This window comes from Cyrtonyx montezumae, unplaced genomic scaffold (genome assembly GCF_038088225.1).
Source record: "Cyrtonyx montezumae isolate F1298 unplaced genomic scaffold, pur_monq_1.0 scaffold_10, whole genome shotgun sequence".
Taxonomy (NCBI): Eukaryota; Metazoa; Chordata; class Aves; order Galliformes; family Odontophoridae; genus Cyrtonyx; species Cyrtonyx montezumae.
In genome coordinates this window covers 35431627-35451692 of record NW_027071826.1, presented here as the reverse complement: position 1 = coordinate 35451692, position 20066 = coordinate 35431627, and the positions used below count along the sequence as shown (strand labels likewise).

At 42.2% G+C, this 20066-nt stretch overlaps 2 protein-coding genes across 3 annotated transcripts in view; one reads left to right on the top strand and one right to left on the bottom strand.

Moving 5' to 3' along the window:
• The window catches only part of CSTPP1 (centriolar satellite-associated tubulin polyglutamylase complex regulator 1), a 79955-nt gene extending 77248 nt beyond the window's left edge, over positions 1-2707 (bottom strand). The window contains exon 1 of the mRNA XM_065754913.1: positions 2628-2707. Within this exon, the coding sequence (XP_065610985.1) occupies positions 2628-2667 (40 nt within the window). The 5' untranslated portion in view covers positions 2668-2707. The remainder of the gene's footprint in view (positions 1-2627) is intronic.
• A 14233-nt stretch (positions 2708-16940) lies between these two features.
• Positions 16941-20066, top strand: part of LRP4 (LDL receptor related protein 4) — a 76568-nt gene continuing 73442 nt past the window's right edge. For both annotated transcript variants that reach the window (XM_065754887.1, XM_065754886.1), the window contains exon 1: positions 16941-17049. In XM_065754887.1, coding sequence (XP_065610959.1) covers positions 16965-17049 — 85 coding nt within the window. In that variant the 5' untranslated portion in view covers positions 16941-16964. The remainder of the gene's footprint in view (positions 17050-20066) is intronic.

Sequence of the window (20066 nt, the reverse complement as noted above, 5' to 3'; positions counted from 1 at the left end):
CTATGACTTTTTTACTGCAGCCTTTCTGCAGACTTTACAGACCTCATCTCCCTTCCTATTCACTGAATTCTAGTCATCTCCATTCTTCTACCCACTGTCTTACAGTCACTATGGCATGAGATTTGCATTTCCCAGGAAGTTCCCTGTACCAAAAATTTGCAGTTATTTTCATCTTAAGTGAATGTTTGATTCATTGGTCACAACTACTTCTACTTCCCTAAGAATATGTTAAGAGTATGTTGTTCTCTTAGCACCCAAACTGGACACCTTACATATGGAATCACCTTATATATGGAGGGAAAAAAAAAAAAAAAGATAAACAGATATGATACTCTCAAGTAGAATAAAATGCTACTTTGGCCACTCATTTTATTTGTCCTTTTTTGGGTATTGAGAAAGATAAAAGGAGAAAAGAGGCTAGGTGAATCTTGCTCATTCCAGGTCAGGAGAGAAAGAGTGCCATCCAGTCTCAAAGAATATCTTGCATGGCAGCCTGGGGTAACAATTTCAGAATGAGAAACCTTTTTTTAATCACAATTGCTTACAACCCCAGAGCAGACAACTATATTAACAAGACTTAGAGGTACAGAAGAGGACAAATCCAAATGACAGTGATTTCAGAATGCCAGGGCAATGTAGACAACAACAAAGTAACTTATGAAAACACTTTTTATTGATTTCCTACTATGAAGACAGAAATTATTCCATAGGAACTATATACAGACACATGAAGACAAAACGATTTTTCTAGATGACGTTTGCAGACAATGAAAATATCCCAGTGCAGCAAACACCTTCTAACAGAGGATAGACAACAACTTACACAGAAGGACACCCTCTCTACACTATCAACAGAACAAACTCTTAGACAATTACTTCTCAATCTGACAATGAATTACAGAATCATTTGAGTTGGAAGGGTCCTTAAAAGGTCATCTAGTCCAACTCCTCTGCAATGAACAGGGACATGCACAGCTAAATCAGGTTGCCCACATGCTTGTTGTGTGTGTAAATGTCAGAATAATTTAGGCTTTACAAAAAATAAAAAATAAAAATAAAATTTAAAAAGGGTATGATAGATCAAGAAATAGAGAGAAGAGACTTGCTTCATGTAGGCTAATAGAGCTGCTTGCACAATATTGCACACCTCTCCACAGTCACATGTCTCAACTTCAGGTGTAAAACAGAAAACTGGTTATTTCTTCTTACACTGTAAGAATTGGTAGTCTGCTTCCTACCTTCTTTTGACTGATTCAAATCCAACTGACAAGTTTCACACAAGTAAGAGTTAAGTGTCTGTTTCATTTAAAACAGTTAACAAGCCAACTTGGTTTTGGGTTCATTAAAAAAATAATAATAATAATAATAAAAAAGCAAGTTTCAGCCTAGAGCAATTCTATGGAAAAGTTATGAGTGTCTCTATTAATGCGTAGGTTGAAAATGCTGATGTAGCATAACAGAGTGACACACAATTGAAGGGTGTATCTAAAAAGCATGCTGCAATATTGTTCTTGAATACCTGAACTAATGCCAAAATTGAAATCCATTATAAGAACTTCATCAAAGTGACTCTCAAGAATCACCCTGCACAGAGCTAAAACTCTTGTTTCCTGCCTTGAGTTTCTGTAACACAGCAGCAGTGTGGTTATGTAGGAATTTACAAAGCACCTACCAGAAGCCTAGTAGCAAAAGTTCAAAGGGTTCTATTCCAAGAGGATGCAGATCACCCCTCTGCTTAAACTATTCAGCCCTTTCAATTGTGGCGTCGGATACTGACCCATTGGTCCTTGCTAGGCTGAAGAACAGCTGTTTCAGCCTGCAACAGTAGCTTTCAAGTTTACTAGAAGACACAATGTTTCCCCAGCTCTGTTACTTCTGACTTAACCAGAGGCAGCAAAACCGTGCTAAAACATGTAACACAAACCAACATACACCACTTCTTACCTTCCCTTGTACAAGAAAGCCATGGCAAATTAAGTATACCTTAATAACAGTTCTTAGTGAACAACCTCTTGGGCCTAGAAGGTAATGGCTGAAGAGTCTCACTTCAAAAACACTGATTTGAACATACTCCAAATGCTTACAGTTTGCAGTTCGTCTCATCATTAGCAATTAAGTAATGTCATATTGACTTCTTTCCCTCATAATTATCTTTACTTGACACAATAACACCTAATCACTTTGCTCTTTAGTTTACTGGAACACGTAGCAATATCACCAACTGCCAGAGCCAGCGCAAAAGGATGCAGACGGCAGGGGAGTGGCAGCTTCGTAAGTTAGGTTTTTGTTTTATGCGGCATAAAGAGATCAGCGGGAAACGATACCTTTATTTCAGAGGAAAAGCCCACCATCCGAGCACCTCTCAGCACTAAGGGCGGCACCCTTTCAGACGCTGAAGAAGCGAACAGCTCGCTCCCCCCAGGCCATCGGGGGACCGCAGCCCCCTCAGGGAGACCCCGCGGTCCCGCTCTCCAGCCGAGCCGAGTCGGGCACCGAGCTCCCCACCCGCTCCTCCGCACACGCGGCCCCGAGGCCGATCCCCAAGGAAGGCCGGGCCGCAGCCTGCCCCTCCGAGCTCTTCTGACGCCGGACCGCGACCGGGGCACCGGGTTGCCCCCGCTTCTCACCTAGGTACTCGGGCCCAGGCAGCCGCTCGGGGCTCAGCATCCTCCCGCCGCTGCCGCCTCTCGGCTTCCGTCCGTTTCCAAGGCGCCCGACGCTCCCGGCGCCCAGAGCCTGGCGTCGCTCCTCCGCTCGCCTCGGCTGGGAACGCGCCCTCACACCGCCAGAGTTCCGGCCCGAAAGCGGCTCGAGCGCCTGCCCCGCATTAGCCCCCGAGCGGGGCACGGCCGCCTTCGAAGCGGTGCTGCCGGAAAGGCGGGAAGGGTCTGAGGGGGAGAGCGTGGCAGCCTGGTCCTGAGGACGGGACCGCGGGAGTGATATGGCGGCCTGGCCCTGAGGGAGGCTGTGGGTAATACTGCAGCCCTTTTCAGGCTCGACAGAGAGAGAAGGGCTGAAGTGCCAAAATGGCACGAGGAGAAATGTGTGAAAAGTCGTTCTGGTTCGATTTAGTTTGGAAATCAGAAGATGCCTAATGCCAGAAGGATGCCGGAAATTCTGAGCTACAGTTGGAGAAGAAAGACCTGAATTTGAAGGTAATGGTAATAAAGATGCAGAAGAGTAACACATAAAGATGCGTAACAAGTTTGTCCCAGAGAGCAGGGACAGCAGTGATCAAGGAGGCCCCATGCGGTTACATCAGTCTTGTCAGTACTGCTCACTCTGACCTGAGTTTGTTCGTTTGTTTTGCAACCCTGATGCTCCAGAGAGGAAGGAATGGGGAGCATCAGGTATTGTCTGTTGTTCACAGCAAAGAATCAGAAAAGTCCTGAGCTATGGGCCCCTTTCTGCTCATTCTGCTTATCTGTAAACTTATCAGGGAACGGCCCTTGTCCAGGCAGAGCTCTTCCCATGACAGCAACTGGCCTTGCTGGGTGCCCCTTCCACAAAAGCTGGTGAGGCTAAAATCTCCAAAAGATTTTGCAGTCTCTTGCATCAGCATTAGAAAAATTAGATTAAATAGAACTATAATTATAAATATAAGATTAAATAGATAAAACTATTTACTAAGATAGAGAAAGTGAAAAGGATATTAGTCGTGGCTATATATATACATATGTATATATAAATATATGAATGTATGTAACAAGTGGTGCACAAGCACTTGCTGATCACCTCCCAGCCAAAGCCCAGCTAGCCCCTCAAGCAATGGAAGAGCACAAGATAAACTCCCAACCCCACCAAAACAACTTCTGCATGATGTCATATGGTATATGGAATATCCTTTGGCCAGTTTTAAGTCAACTGTCCTAATTCTGTTCCCTCCCAGCTCTCCTTGGGCCCTTTGCAGAGAATGGTCTTGGCTCTGTGCAACACTGTTAGCAGCAACTGTAAACATCAGCATGCTATCAAAATTGTTTTTCTCCTAGAAAAAAAATATATATAGAATCATAGCAGACACTGTGAAGAAAACAATTCAATGCCAGCTGAAAGTAAGAGAAATATGTGCACAACCTGCTTTTATTCCAGTGAGGGAAAAAGCTGAATGTTGCTGCTGGAAACTCAACTTCAATCTCTACTCACAGTCACAACCACAGTTTAAAAAGTGGAAATAGGATGTTACAGCTAACCTATTTACATTCCTACCCCCAGACTGAATGGCCATTCTGCTCTCTTTGTCTTGTTCTGTCTTGAAATTAATGTCTTTGATATAAACACTTAAAAGATGGGTGAGAATAACATAGGAAACAAATGATGAGATGCTCCAATGTGAAGAATGATCAGATTAAAAATAAGACTGTGTTAAAGAGGGTGGGTATAACATAGAAAATGACAGTGTTATCTAAAATGGTTTGTGGTACAACAAAGTTCATTTAAAATCTCCTCAGTATCCAGTTTTGCAGCTTGTGCATTTAGGTATTTAAAGGTCATAAATCTGAAAAAGGGAGATTGTTGATACTAGATAAAATCAGATTGTAGAATACATCAATACAGGATATTTTTGAGGCCAGGAATTCAGCAGAACTGAAGCAGACAGGAGGTAGGTGTTTTCATGCAAAATGAGTGTAGCTGAAATGCTAAGACACTACCAGAAACAGTGATTGAGCATCTGGTGGGAAGGCAGGGCCAACCCAGGGGAGCTCAGGTGCATGCAATGTACCTGAGTGACCAGGAGTGGAGCCAGGATCCACCCCTTCCCAGACCTCATTTGAGGGTTGGCAGTGGAAATGAGAGTATCTTGCTGCAGATCCCTGCCTACCTGAGGCCTTATAAGAGTAAGCAGCATTTTTCTTTTGTGCCTACAGCTGTTGCACTTGTGCTTATTGTTTTATCTTTGCTTGCTGTAGCCTGGGACTTTGCTACCCTACTATTATTGCTGTGTTTTCCATTGCACTGTAGCATTGCAATGAAGAAAATATGAGATTATGTTATTACATTTAGATGCATAACGGGGTCGGGGGGGGGGGGAAGCACATTGTCTGGAAGAGTATAAACCATAGTACTTTGCTACAAAGCCAATTGACCTACTGGGTTTTGGGAAGTATTTCTCCTAACGTGTTTTCCTAATGTGTGGTATCTTCCAGAACCACTTACTTCTGAGTTTCTGGCACTTTGCAATGAGGTGTCTTATTCTAGGCCTCTGCTGGTGAGGAGGCATGGAATTTGATAGCTCCACTCTCCCTGTTTAATTTTGCCTCGATCATCACCTGGAGCACTTCTTTTCAAGAGACCTTTAAAGTCTGGTTTTTAATATTACACCATAATACTTATTTCATTGTTTCTTCTGTTGTTGTTTTTTTTTGTTTTGTTTTGTTTTGTTTGTATGTTTTGGTTATTGTTTGGTCTCTTCGAATTGAACTTCATTATTTTCTTTAAACCAGTTCGTGGAATCCCTTTGAACTCTGAACCCATTTATGTTAGTAATAAGTTTCAGTGGTAACAGCACCTGACTGTTAATAGCTCAAAGGAAACTGTATGAAAACAAGATGTCACTTCTGGAGCCATTTATAGACTAACTTGCTCACTGTAATTCCCTTCTGGACTTGCTAGAGCCAGGATTAGGTGATATAACAGATCAACTCTAGGACTTACCTGATCTCTAGCACTCATGACCTGGAAAGGGAGAAATGCTGCCAGCTTGGCTGTGGATGTTAAGTTCATTTCCCCATATTAATTGTTGAACTCAAGAGTATTGTATTTTAATAAAGAAATCTCTTCTAAATTGAGAAGGCTTTACTGGGTCAGTGGAAAGCATCTGCTTAATAGCTGCTCTGGGAAGAGGAACTCTTTAACAGGGATTTAATGTTCTTTTGGACCCTAGTGAGAGAATGATAGCTAAAGGCAGTAGTTTCCTCTGCCAGCAGTGCCTTGGGAGATGATCAGGAGTACAGTTCTCACTCTGGGATGAGCATATGGAGTTGACTCTCAGGGTTACCACCCATCCTGGAATCTTATTTTTTTTTAACTGAAATTGCTTTTTTTCTACCAGTATTTGATTTTTATTTAGCTTAATTTGCTGCAAAGTCTGGTTTAAGCAGACATTCAGAAATCATACCTTTAGATAAACTGGTCTAGCTTAATTATATGAGTCCTTGTGGCTGCAGTTTTGAAGTATTCAGTGCTATTATTTAAATTATATCATAAAATAAAATTTCTGTTAAATTTTGATGCATAGATTGGAGAACTCCTTTCTGTGTCAGTTTTAAGTGTTTCTCAGGAGTTTAGTTTAGGTTATGTTTCTATTCTCTTCCATTCCCACATACTTTGAGCTCACTATGTTAACTGTGTAACTTAATCCTTGCTGGTTTTATGTTCATTATTCTTAATTATACTATCAATGTTGGTATGAAATATTGTTCTTAATTGGCCAAAGTTCTCCTGAGAAACAACCCTTCTTTCAGAGAGAGCATAATATAGAATAATAAACAGGACTAGATATCAAGCAACAAATTCCAGAGGAAATACCCCTATTTTAAACAGGCTGAGTCATTTTGTCTGGCTTCTATTATTTTTCTTGGAGTGAAATATTTTATTTGCTTAGAATTATAACAATTATTGCTAAAGTAATTACATTAAATCCTAAAAGTATTGAAGGTAAAAGCCTCCCTTTTTATTTTTTTCTGAAGAAGGCAGTTGGAGACTATTGCTTTAAGGTTGCAGTTGTAAACATGTGAAGAACTAGGCTGTAAGGGATTTTCAGTCTTGTCCCATGTCTGACTTCTGTGCACGTAAGCAAGTTTTCTAATGTTTCTTGTGAAACTGTCTCTAGCTTTTTTTGCTCATCTTTTGAGTGTTCATTGTCCTATTTTAAGAATTAGCTAAGGACTTATGTTGCACAGGAATCAACTCTTGGGTGTTTGGTGGTGCTTTGTACTTTTTTGAGGCCTCTGATGCATTTGCCTGTAGAGCTTTACTGGGTAAGTTACGAAATTGCTAGTGGGATAACAAAGCATGTTTATCCAAGGACACCTGGAAAACAAATCATATCCAGAGGAGAAAGACACTGAGTAAAAACAAACAAGTGTCATTTTTTTGCTGATAATCTGTTATCTTAAGTACCATAGCAGAGAGAAGTTTTGAAGAGTGAACGGAACAAGTGGGGGGTAAAAGCTTCACAAGCTATTCTTTATATAATTAATTGGAAATATTATAATACTAATTTAATTTATATTATGCAAGACCTTTAAAAATCAAAGGTGCTGTAGCTGGATGGATTCATTTACACGTCACTTGCAGACCCATAGGAACATCCCAATAAAGTTTTTGGTTTAATAATTATGTTTATGAATTGTGATAAAACTCTAAACACACATACTAAAAATACTGTTATCTTAAATTAAAAAGTCAGCCAAAATTACAATGGAGTTATATGAAGAAATCTGTATTTTCATATTGTCGATTCCTTGGGAGGCATTTATAGAGAAAGCTACAGTAGTCTGAGTTTATCCTGGTCTGAGCCTTCCCAAACTGAATGAGCTGTTATCTCGTTCACAATCAGTATGGAGATTTAGCATAACAATTAAAGCAATCATTTTTTCCTTTAATAATGCAGTATTAATACTAATTCTGCAGTTAAACATAGGCAAACAGTTTGGACTTAGATTGTTTCCTAAGGTCAACAGGCTTTAGAGAAATGGAATTCGCCAACTTTTTCACTCCTAACATCAGCTGCAAAATGAAGTTTGGAAGCAACTATTTTTTTTTCCTAATGATAGGACTTGATGACAGTAGCAGCTCTCTCAAGTAGCCACTATTAAATTTGACACTTGTAATTGTCCCTGGAACTCTAAAGTCAAGTATACACTTACCTAACTGGTTAGGTGTCAAAAGCATGCAGGAAACCATGCTGTGAATATTGTACCAGTACAAGTCATTTTTTCTTTAGTGTAGCTTACCTGCATTTTAGTCTGAATTTTTTTACCCTTTGGAATGGGAGTCAGAATGAAAATACAGATTTGATCTAATTTTGAAGTCTAAACATCAGTAGATGTTCACCTGAGGTTGAGTTCACAGGTATTTATATTTAAAAAAAAAGTTCTTGGAGGGGAAAATGGGGAAAAAAATAACATTATTCTACTCCTCAGTCATGAGAGTAGTTTTAAATTGTAGGTGGCCCGCATGTGGAAAAGGAATGTGTCATATGCTACGGTTCTGTTGTCTGGTAAATTTATTGTCCAAATTCTGGTTGTTTTTAAGCTCAGTGTTCACAAGCAAATCTGTTTTTGTTATTTTTTGTAAATGTCAAGCTGGAGACAGACTACCCTTCAACTTTTGTTCCCATTATCTCTTCAAAAAGGAAAGGACAACATCTTTAAAAATACTTAAGTACCAAGTGAGTGACCCTTCTAAGCTGGAATGCTGCCCCACTAATGATGCAGAGAAGAAAAACAGCCATTTCTGGCAGAGTTTGCGAGATCTCTCATGCCAAACAAAAAAGTCTAATATGCCTGGTAAAAATAAATATCACTATGAAATTCTGGCATGGGAAGCATTTCTGACAGCCAAGGCTTAGCTCATCCTGGGGGGTAACTCAAAAAGGCCTGTGATTTTCGTTTTTCATTTCTATTCATTGAATGCTCCTTGCAAAGAAAGGTATCTAGACCATGTTGTCTATTAGACCAGGTGCTTGTGTGATAAAAGGAGTGAATGAAGCTCTGTGTGTGTGCAGGAAAATGGGCAGGTCTGTGTGGGAGTGAACTGTTGCTTCTAAAGCTGAAGCGAAGCAGTAACTCTGACAGCTGTACTGGCCAGCTCATATGGGAGAGGGACATAAATTCCTGTGTGCAGTACAGAGACTTAGCACATTCAAAACTGTCTGGAAATATTCTGTCTTTTAAAATCTACAGGGAAAAGCAAATGATGGAACAAGGGGGAAAAAAACAAAAGGAAGAATTTACGGATTCATTAAAATTGTGACGTTCTTGCAAAACAATCCTTATTTCTGCTTGTTAGACTGAGTATTTATTAGGGTTGTTGTGAGAGATCACTGAAGAATACCTCAGTTTTGAGAGCTGAAGGATTTTTGTTGAAAGAATATATGCCAGTCATTCACTGTGTAACACAAGAAGACAGCAAAGAATACTGTTTCCCTTCTGTTACATAATACTTAAGGTGTTTTCAGGAGTGAGATCTTTGTGGAGTCACTAAAAGAGAAGACAGATTACATAGTGGTTGGAGAATTTAGAAATGAGTGGATGGGATGTGGAAAGGGTGGTCTGCAAATTGCTTACTGCAGGGAAAAACATAAGCCAGAGGAGACTGAAATATCAAATTAAGATATTAATGTTTATCTGAGGAACATATTTTAAATCATCTTTTGATTTGCTAACTTGTGTCCGTTTCTAAAACAGAAAGCTAGTCACTATTCCCCATTTGAAATTGATACCATGAGGGCCACTGCAGAAGTAGTGTCTCCTATTTTACTATGTTGGCCCATGACATCTGAGGTGGGTGTTGATTGTGTGGCAGTAGATTTGAACCTTCCCACCAATGTTCTGTTACTGTGTGACAGCTGGCAGCAGAGGAGCAGTCTGACAGAATGATGTCAAACAAGGAAGTGCCTATGAAGTAAAGGTGTGTCATTGAATTCATTCGTGCAGGGGAAGAAAAAATGGCACCCACTGATACTTGCTGAATGTTTATGGAGACCAAACAGTGAATGTGAGCACAGTGAGGTGGTGGGTGGTGTGTTCCAGCAGTGGCCACAGTGACATAAAAGGCAAGCCATGATCCAGACAGCCATTCAAATTTTTATAAGTGTGGCATGCAGGCTCTTGTTCATTGCTGGTGAAAATGCATAGCAAGTGGTGTTGACCATGTTGAAAGACAGTGCTTTATAGCTGAGAATTGGCTCTATTGGTGTTATTGTGCTCTCTGTGTCTGTTGTGGTGTCTGTGTAAATAAATAGGAGGCGTTACTTTCAGAGCCACCTACATAACATGGATGATAGTAAGAAACTGTCCTTAAATTTCTGACTTTTATACATTAAAGTTTACGTGCTGTTAATGAGAGCAGAGTTCTTCCTTGAACAATGATAGAGTTTAGGTGTGGATCAGTTTCCCTCAAACTCTGTAACTGGAGTACGTTTCTGGTATTTACCAAGCATACTCAGTGTGTTTTAAGTTATGTGAAGCAGAAACTTGCATTCTCTCTGATAAACCTTTCGCTGTGAATCAAACATGTGGTTTTATGCTTACTGAAGTCCTTGATTAAGCTTCCATCAACTCTCCTGATCTAGACTGAAGAGCAAATAGACATGCAAGATGAAACCCCACAGTATCTTATTCTCTGGATATTACTCTTAGTTTAACAGTATTAAAAACATAACGTTCGAGTATGCTAAAACTGCAGTGACCTGGGCAAAAGTGTATATAACTAGAAAGGATGTTGGATGTGTACATGTAGATGTCTGGGCAGTTGATCTCAGACTTGTGGAGTGTGTGTAACTTTGGATTTTGTTCCTACCTATGCCTTTATTCAGGTCTCACTTGTGCAGGTAAGAAGTAATTAATTTGTTCCCTGATTCACACTTATCAAGAGGTAATATGAGAGGGAGAGGTGTTAAGAGGCGTCTCTGATTCAGCGACCTGATAGGAAAGCAGATGGTTGACATCTCTTATCAGGAAGACTCAAGGCTTGTGCATGCTGGCAGTACTTGCCTAACCCATCATGCCAGTGAAGCATAAGAACTGAATCATCTTCAAGAAAGAAAACACTCTTTATCTGTCTGTCTGCGTTTTTGCATGTCAATCATCTCCATAGTAGCTGGAATTCTGTAAACAAGAAATCTTTGTGAGCCAAGGGAAATATGTTTGTGTTTTTCACATCTGTTTCTATGACTTCTCGTGTCTCCCACAGGCCCAATTTAGATGCACTTTTTTTTTGAGGAGGAAAACTCATACCTCTGGATCCACGATATCTCTGATGGTTTAAGATCACCTTTCTTTTTAGCTGTGTGGTTGAGTTCTGCTACAAACTTTTTACCTGAGCATGAAAACTATTGATTACAAACCACATTATATTCCTCAAAGAAAGGCACAGGTCCTCAATTCTTTGGAGAATGCTTCTAGATGCTCACAAAAATGTATGAGCTGCAACTTGTTGCTTATCCATTTGAATGTGTTTGGAGAAAAGATATTAGGATTCTGCCTTCAAATTGAATTCATCTGCTGGTAGCTTTCAACAGATCATTTTCCTTTTATGATTTTCCTTATTCTGTTTTTTTTTTTTTTTTCCTGTGCCAGTCAAGGTATTACACTCTGCTCTTCTCAGGCTAGGCTATAGGCTATCTTTGCAATGCGGGCATTGTGCAAGGCCTGAGTAATTGCCATTTCACTGCTGGGAGGATTCCAATCAGGAGTAGAAGAGGGTGTATTTGCATTACTTTTACATAGAAGATGTAAGGGAACTGTCAAGAGAGAGCATAACCAGCTGAGAGCTTTCAGGACACCCAGGAAGAGTCAGTATCTCAAAGAAAATGTGAAGAAAGATTCGTTCTTTTTTTTTTCCTCCCTGGTTTGAGAGTCAATTTTTATTTTTTTTTTTGCTGTTATTGTCTCCCCTCCTTACCCCAGAAAATAAGTAATATGAATGAGTTTTCACATGAATCTGTACTTTGATCATTACAGTACAAAGTGACTTTTGCAGGATTCTTTGCATCTCAGCTTCTGAGTGTAAGCATTTAATGTAATCTTCCTTAGTTTTGTTATGCACCACCAAGTAGAATTAATTGTGGTCTGTGGAATGCTCACAGATTTCTTCTGAATAATTTGAAATATTACTGTTTATAAGGCAGCAAATGAACAAAAGAGAAAATGAAGTAATAACAAAGGTTAACAGAGCTTATGTGTGTTGAAAATGAAAAAAATCATGGTTACACAGTAGAAGGCAGCACATGGATTACTGTTTTCTGGAGAATGAGTGGGCTTTAACTTGAGGTACATTGTGAAGGTCAGCGCTGACAGGACTCAAATATTTCTCATCTAAGAGTACATTTGGGCTGAAAGTAGTGGTGCCACTGCTTAGAATACTTCAGGGAAGGCAACAAGGGAAAAAGTGGTAGTATAGCATAAAGTATAAATCAATGCTAAGGTTTCATTTAATGCATCTAACACAGGCTGTCACTTACAAACTAGGTCACCAGCTGTGGAAGCTGTGGGCCTCACAACTCTTTAGAAAATCAAACTGCTTCTTTTTTATGTCCAACAGTGAATTCTGAGGCCCAACAGTCTATCTGCATCTTTCTATATATGGGTAAAACCTTTTGTTTTTAGCTTAACTGGCATTCCAAGCTACTTTGGTTCAGTAGTGATGTTGAAAAGGGAACTGACGTGGATAATGTAGTGGTAGAATGATGATAGAAACTAAAAGATCTATTGGAAAATCCTTTGATCTGATAACACCAAACCTGTGGTTTTACACTGAACATGGAGCTCAGTTAGAGAATTATTTGCTTCTTTTTTTTCCTGGACTTTCTGATTAATTAAGGAAGCTCACTATTAAAGTAGAGTTTGAACAACAAAAATGCAGACTTGGTAATGATCTTTCCAGTTAGACTTTTATGAATTATATCTATTGTTGAACTAGAGGTTTGCAAGATATCACAAAAGATCACCTAGTCCAGCCTGTACTGCATCAAGGCTTAATTATATCAAGGCTAGTACTGGCAAGCTTATCAAACTTTGTTCTTAAACAATTTCAGTGGAAGATTCCGCAGTGCTTCTGGACACTCAGTTCCAGTGTCAATAAATGCTTACTTGGGATGCTGATTAGCAAAATCAGTATTTCTTGTCACAAATCAAGTTGACTCTTTCATGACTTTCTACTGGAGCCATGGAGGACAGCTGATCAACATCTCTATTATGACATTTTATGTATCAGAAAGCTCTATCTACTTGGAGTTTCTATTTTCTTGTCTAGGGTAATCTAATTCCTTCTGCTTTTTCTCATAGGCTTTGTTTTATAAACTTATTTCCTTTTTTCTCCTCATTTTTTGTTTATATTTTGGAGGTGTTCAGTCAAGACCAGACACAGGATGCCACTTGGGGCTTTATACCCTGCAAATTTAGGAACGAAACACATTTTGCTTGACACACCTCTTAATGCATTCCAGAATGAAATGCATTTTTTGGCAGTGGCATTGCACTGTTGATTCATATTGTTTGTTACACATGTAGTCCTCACATGTGTTCTTTCTGTATGTCTTCCTTGTTAGGAATTCACATTTTATATTGATGACTGTTTCATAATATTTCACATTTCTCATTACTGTTTTTTCCTTGTTTTTTTTTTTTGGGGGGGGGATGATCTGTCCAACTGTCAATGGCATTTGAGATCTGACCTCATCCTTCCTAATGCTTGCATCCCCATTGCCATTGTTTTGAGATTATCAGGTGGTGTTAGTACAGACTTTCAAGTATGAACATTTCATTGCCTAATTTGTCAGTGAGCACATGAAACAAAACAGATTAGAACAAGCCCCAAACGGTGCCAATCAAACTACTTTGGAATTGTGTTCATCAGTGGTTATTTATCACAATGGTTTTCTTCTATTAAATGCCTCCAGGCCTTTCACTAATTTTCATTTAAAATATGAATATCTGAGAATGTGTTGTGAGTCAGTGCTAAAAGCTGGACATTTTCTCAGCCTGTTGCCTTTTGCTTACCCACTGAGCTAGACAATACTTATGTAAGGGAGCCTAGTCTGACATAAATGCATTTAGCTCCTGTCAAATTAATTCATATTACCCTAAATATTGATCTCTGGAAGCCTTCGTGAACACAGTGGTTAAGCTACAATGGAAGCTTTTACGAAGAAACTTTCTTCTAGAAGGATTCTTCCAGGAAGTTTGAGATGTGTAGAAACATCTTCCCAAGAAGAGCTATTTGAATGCCTTAAAGTACTTTGAAGGGTAGAAGCAAATATGCCTATCAGATTTTTCTCTTTCTACTTCCTATTTGAGCCTTTGTGGTTTTAAAATAGTTAAAATATATTTTCTCTAACAATTCTGCGTGATTCCTTTCTTCTTCTTCCAGTGGCACAGTGTCATTGGTTCTGTTTTTTCTGACAGAGTTGATATGTTCTGAAAATGATGGTAACTGCTATTTTGTAGTAATTTCTCTCATTCAATGTTATAATTCTGGGTGAGGCAATTGTGACATGAAAAAATTATGATAACCTTCTCTCTCTTGACTTTAAAATGTCTGTTTTATTTAAGTGTATTGTCATATTTATTTTAATTACTACTTCCTTGACTTCATTACAATACTTGTTATGTATCACTTATCAGTGATCTATATGTTATTGCAAGTTATGTAATGTTCCTCACAGCTGTGGGTAAAAGCAAATACACCCCCTGTGCATGAGTTAAAATGTGTTCTGATACCTACGCAGACTTTCTAAAGCCTATTTGGCTTCAGAGATACATGTTCTAAGCATTTAGTGCAATTTTTACTAGCAGTATTTAGCAACATTTCTAATGTTCTTTCACCAGAAGTGTCCACTTTGCAGTGCATCAATCTGCTTTGCAGTTACTCTCCAAAGATCCCACATGGAATCAAAGCTGCATTCAGTTGCAGTTTTGTATAAGCAGATGGGTAACAGTGAGGTTTGGAATATAGATGTTCACCTCTCTACTACAGCTGATCTGGGGAATTGTTGTGAAAGACAGACTAATGCTGTGTGCTTTTCTAACACTTCAGCATGGGATTTCAAAATGATTTGTATATTAGAGATACAGTTACAGGGAGTTTGAACACGGAAACTATTTGCCAGAATGCAGGCACAAGTTGCAGAGGACTGGTAAACACACTTCAGTGAACACAACTGGGTAAAAACATCTGTTCCTTTAGGAAAGGACTGGAGAAATAACAAGAGAGCTTACTTGTGTTTATGACAATATTTTTCAAGAGGCTTTTGTTTCAAACTTGAAAAAACGCTTCTCTCAACTACTGAAAACTATTCCATGACCTAAGTATGTAATTATCAGGAAGTTCTGGGCCCCGTGTCTGTGCTTTATCATGTGCAGTACTTCTAGTTTTTAAATGTCTCATAAGCTTCTGTGAGCCTGAGGTCAGCAGGGCTTCTCTGATTTATACCACCTGAACATCCAGCCTCAGTAGAGACTACAGAGACTACAGCTTCATCTGAATTTTGGCTTGTGTTACCCTGTATTTTTGGGGGGATGCAATAGCATAGAAGTCTGGCATGCTGGCCACTCAACCTGTGGAGTTGCCCTGCAGAGTGGTGTTAACATTTCATCACCTGTAACTTTGCCCTTCTGTACTCTGATCTCCCACTTCAATAATCTTGGAGCTGTTTTTCTTAAATTAAGTGCTTACTCTTGTAGTGGCTCAATGTGTCAGTTTCCAAGTCAGTGTTAGTATAGAGAGGCTTTTAAATCCAGTTGTTCCTTCTTGGCTACCTTTTTCAGTTGCTACTCTTGGGCGACTTTGTTCACTTTATCTATCAAATGTGCAGGATGCAGCTCCGTAGTGGAGGTACTATCATGCTCACATTATGTAGGGTGGGCCTGTTCCTGTCTTGAACTAGCAACTCAGCATATTAAAAAAAGAGAGACTTCCACTCTGACCTGCTTTCTGATTTGGTGCTGTATATTATAAATTTATGCTTGGTTTGCTTCTTATGGTGTTCCTGTTCTTGGGAGTTCTTGCCACCAAAGCTGTTTTGGATTAGAATTATTTTTTTCTTTAGATTGAGCTCAATTCATCAAGAACCAGCCCTTACTTTAATTTTCTGTTGACATTTAAAAAAAATAACCTTTGTCTTCACTGTTTTACACTTAATTAATAGGAATGGCAGAAATGTCTCCATCACATGCTGTGCTGTTGACTTGCTCTTGTGATCCTTTAAAGGAGAGGAATAATTGCAGTTTCCTCTGGCTTCATCTTTGTGAAGGCTTTAAATGAGACTGTTCCTAACACTGCCCCTTTGGTGTCAATGTGACAAAGTTCCCATCTTCCCCTGTGGTCCAGAGTTTGGAGTATCTGAATCAGCCATCCATCCAAATTAACACTTTGAAAGCAACTGAGATTAATTACTTAACAAAGGTTTCTTGCATTGCCAACTCTACGTATTAAAATGTCAATTCTTACCACAGAGGATCATAAAACTGCCTTCAACATCTACTGAGAGCTTGCCTGCTTCTAACTGCAACGCAGAGCCCAGGAGGTACGTGTGCAATTGTCTAAGTGTTAATTTCTACTCCCGTAGGCTCTGACCCGAGTCCTTGGGGGGTGGGGTGTAGCAGGGGTTTCCTACATCAGCAGCTGGCCCCAGACGGCGCAGCTATGAAGGAAATGCAGTGAACGGCAGGTAAAATCACTCTCGGAGATAACAGCATGTGCATGAGACTAGGGAACGAGATGCTCGAAGGCTCCCAGCTTCGGAGGGGCGCGTGGCAAAAGAGGCTGGGGACAGGTAGCGAGAGCTCTGCCTTCGGTGCGGTAGCACAGGTCGTGCTAGCGGCGGGCAGCCCGCAGCGATGCTCCTGGGCGGCGCTACCGGGAGCGGGACCCACCGGAGGGGTCGGGTACGGGGCTCCCGCTGCGGTGCCGGCCCCGGGGGCGGCGAAGGGCGGGGATCCCGCAGCGCGGCCGCCGCCCGTGCCGCGCGGAAAGTTTGTAAAGTGCCTGGGCGCTGGGGGGAGCGGGGCGGGGGCCGCCCCGGCGGGGCTCCTCCTCCGGGGCCGGGCCTGGGCCGGGGCCGGGCGGAGCGGGGAGCGAGCCCCCAACCCCGGAGCTGCTGCGGCTGCGGAGGGAGCGAGCGAGAGAGCGGGCGGCGGCGAGCAGGCGGGCGGCGGTGCGCGGGACCGGGGCGCAGCGCGCGGGAGCAGCCCGGGACGAGGTTGCGGGCGGTCCGGGCGCGGGGCCGGGGCGCTGCCACCATGAGGCGGCGCGGCGGGGGCTGCCTCTCGCCCGCTCCTCCGCGGCTCCTACTGCTGCTGCTGGGAGCGCTGCTCCGCGCCAGAGGTAAGCGGCTGCCGCGGCGCCCCCTGCCCCACGGGGCCCGGCCGTATCTGGGCGCGGGGAGCCTCGCCCGCGCGGGAGCGCCCCGCGCCGCTCACCTGCCCGCGTCCCGCAGCCCTGCCCGGCGCCGCGCTTTGTCCCTGTCCCGTTCCGCCGCCGGACGCGAGACCGCTCGCCTTTCCCTGCCCCGCGGGAAGCCGGCGGGGGTCTCGGGGGGCAGCGCTGCCCCGGCCGGGCGGAGCCGGGGGGTACCGCCGCCCACGCGGCCGCCGCTCTCCGCGGAAGTTCGGCGGCGGCGGGCGCGGGCTTTGTTCCCGCGGGGCGAGCGGCGCGCCGGGCCGGGGCGGGCGCACAGGTTGCCTCGGAGGCTGCCGTGCCCGGCGTGTCGGGACAGCCGCCGCTCCGCAGCAGGAATGCGGCCGCGCACCCGCCGCGCCGGGCCCCTTAAAGGCGCAGCCCGGCTCCGCGGCGTCGCCCCGGGCTACCTGCCTCGGCGGGCGCCGGGAGCGCTCCCGCTGCGCTCGGCGCGGCGCGACCGGGGCTGGAGCGCACCAAAAATAGCGTCAGCGGGGCCGGAGGAGGGATCGGCCGCGGTCCTAGCGAGTGGGGCAGCAGTTCCGTGAAGTCCCGTCGGTGAAAACTAATCTTTGTGGTTTCCCTACGAACTGGAAAGCAATTGCTTCCTCTTGCGCGCTGTAGTTTTATTTTACAAGTGCTCCCGGTGGAGAAAGCACCTAAACGCTTCTTAGAATTGTTATAAAGAGTTGGGAGGCTTTGGGGGGAGGGGAACTGTGTACCTCACTTTCCTCCCCTCACTCCTCCGGCAGCTGCTGTATAATTTCACCCATCCTTTTCCTCCTATGCTTCTCTGAAATTACAGGAAGCGTTTGCAGTAGTGCCGCTGACCTCCATCATTCTACAAGTATTGCCTCTGGGGCACAATCACATGGGGTTTGGCTTTCAAGTAATACTATTTCTCTTCCAACAAGAGACCTAATTGCAGGCAGTTTTGATGAAGGTGCGAAACCAGCTTGGAGAGGCTGAGTGCAGTCCTGTGTATTAGCAAACCTGCTTTTGGGAGACAAGAGGTGCTCTTAAGTTCGTAAGTGCCGCACAGATACTTAACTGCAGTCTGGAGTGAGAAGGATCTGAAGTACTGGTCTTTGCATGGATGCAGATCTGGATGTGTTTTATTTTGGCTGTTACCCAGGTGCTCCTAGTTAATGTGTCTGGGCTGTTAACAGCCATGTGGGGGATGTCTGTTTGTGAAGTGCAGGTTTGCTTGTAGGTGGTTGTGTCTTGATGTCTTTGGGACACTTTTTATGGCACTTTGTCTCCCTTTAAAGTAGTAAGTTAGTCCCATCTCTGCTCTTTTCCGTATCCTCTTGTCAAGTGAATGTGCATTTAAGGTTGGATGTGCCAACTTCTTTCCAGAAGTGAACATCTTTTTCCATTCCGGGAAGAAATCTTTTGCAGTAAGGGCACAATTCCTGAACACTGTTTTTTCCTTTGAAGGAAGGAAAAAGATAAGGAGCTGTCAGAATGGAGGTAGCAGAAAAGATGCAGGGCTTGTGGCAAGTTGCTGCTTCTAGTTCCCACCTGATACCATCTGCAGAGGTTTATTTCCATCGTTTCATTGAAGTGCCTCTGAGGTTGTTGTACAGCTTAACTGTCATAAAGCACCCGCAGCCACAGAATTCACAATGCCAAACAGGTAAATTACAAGAAATGTTAAAAGCACTTGACCATTTTCTGCTGTACCTCAGTGCAGGAGCAGGTAGTGCAAACAAATCTGCAAGACTGAGCTTTGACCGTCTGTTAGTGGAGAAGTCTGTGCCAGAACAAAAAGCAGGTCTGCAAGTATTGTGAGCTCTTGGAAAAGTGTCTCATGGGTAAAAATGGGCATAGAGGGAGAGAGTTAATGGCGTACTTTGTTGGTGCATCATTATGAAGGAGGGCTTGAAGGTATGATGGTGTGATGCTCTGCGTGAGCAGAAGTGCAAAATGTCACAGAGCCTGTCTTGGTTCAGCTTCTGGAGCTCTGCCAGGAGAATAATACGAGAATAATTCACCCCTCTAAACATCTTGAGTACACATTTGAGTCACAGACTGGAATGTGTTGCCTCTGTAGAAGTATAGTTTGCATGGGAGTTAAGATCTCCTCTACCTGTGCTTGGCATCACTACTGATTCTGCAGCTCTGAGCCAAAAGCACAATGCTTGTATTCCTTGTGTCACTTTAGAACTGGTAAGAACTCTGTTTCCTGGTGATTCTGAGAGTGCTTGAGTTTGCTGATGATCAGATCGGATGATATTCGCAACTCACGATGATCATGAAATTTATCTTGACTATTTTGTCAAAATGTTGCGATAATCGGCACCAAGTAAGTTCCCCTACCTTTAAAATGATAAGTGAGAAAGGTGCTGCAAGGGACTGAAAAGTGTTGGGTTTTTCTATGTTCTTTCTTTTTGTTGTTTTTAAACGATTCCACATCAACTAAAACAAGGTAGCAATGGTGAAAAAGCATAGGGCACAATCCTTCCTATGAAGTTAACGTTATCATTTCATTTATTTAATGTAGATAAAGTCATTCTTTTATGTTCTTGTTCAAATGGTTTTAGTTCTGTACTTTAGCACTGCTTTTTGCAAGAGAGAATCACTCCCTACATCCTGATATGTAGGTATATGCAGGAACCAAAGTAATAGGCTCTTATTTACATAAAATGCTTGTGTATCCAGGGTGTCTTGTGAACTTTGAAGAGGGATGTTCTGTTCTTGTGGGACACAAAATTTCAGAAAACTTGGAGATGTTCCTCTACAATGTATTCACTAAAGTTGCAAAATAAAATATAGTTGTATATAAAGATTATTCAGTTGTTTGTAGTTCAAACCTGAAATCAGTACTTGATGTGTGTTTACTAAGAAAAGAAGTACAAGTGATTATACTTTAATTTTTAAAAGCCCCGTGATTCTGGTGATCTAACATTAAAAAATAATTTAAAAATCAGTTCTATGAAAAT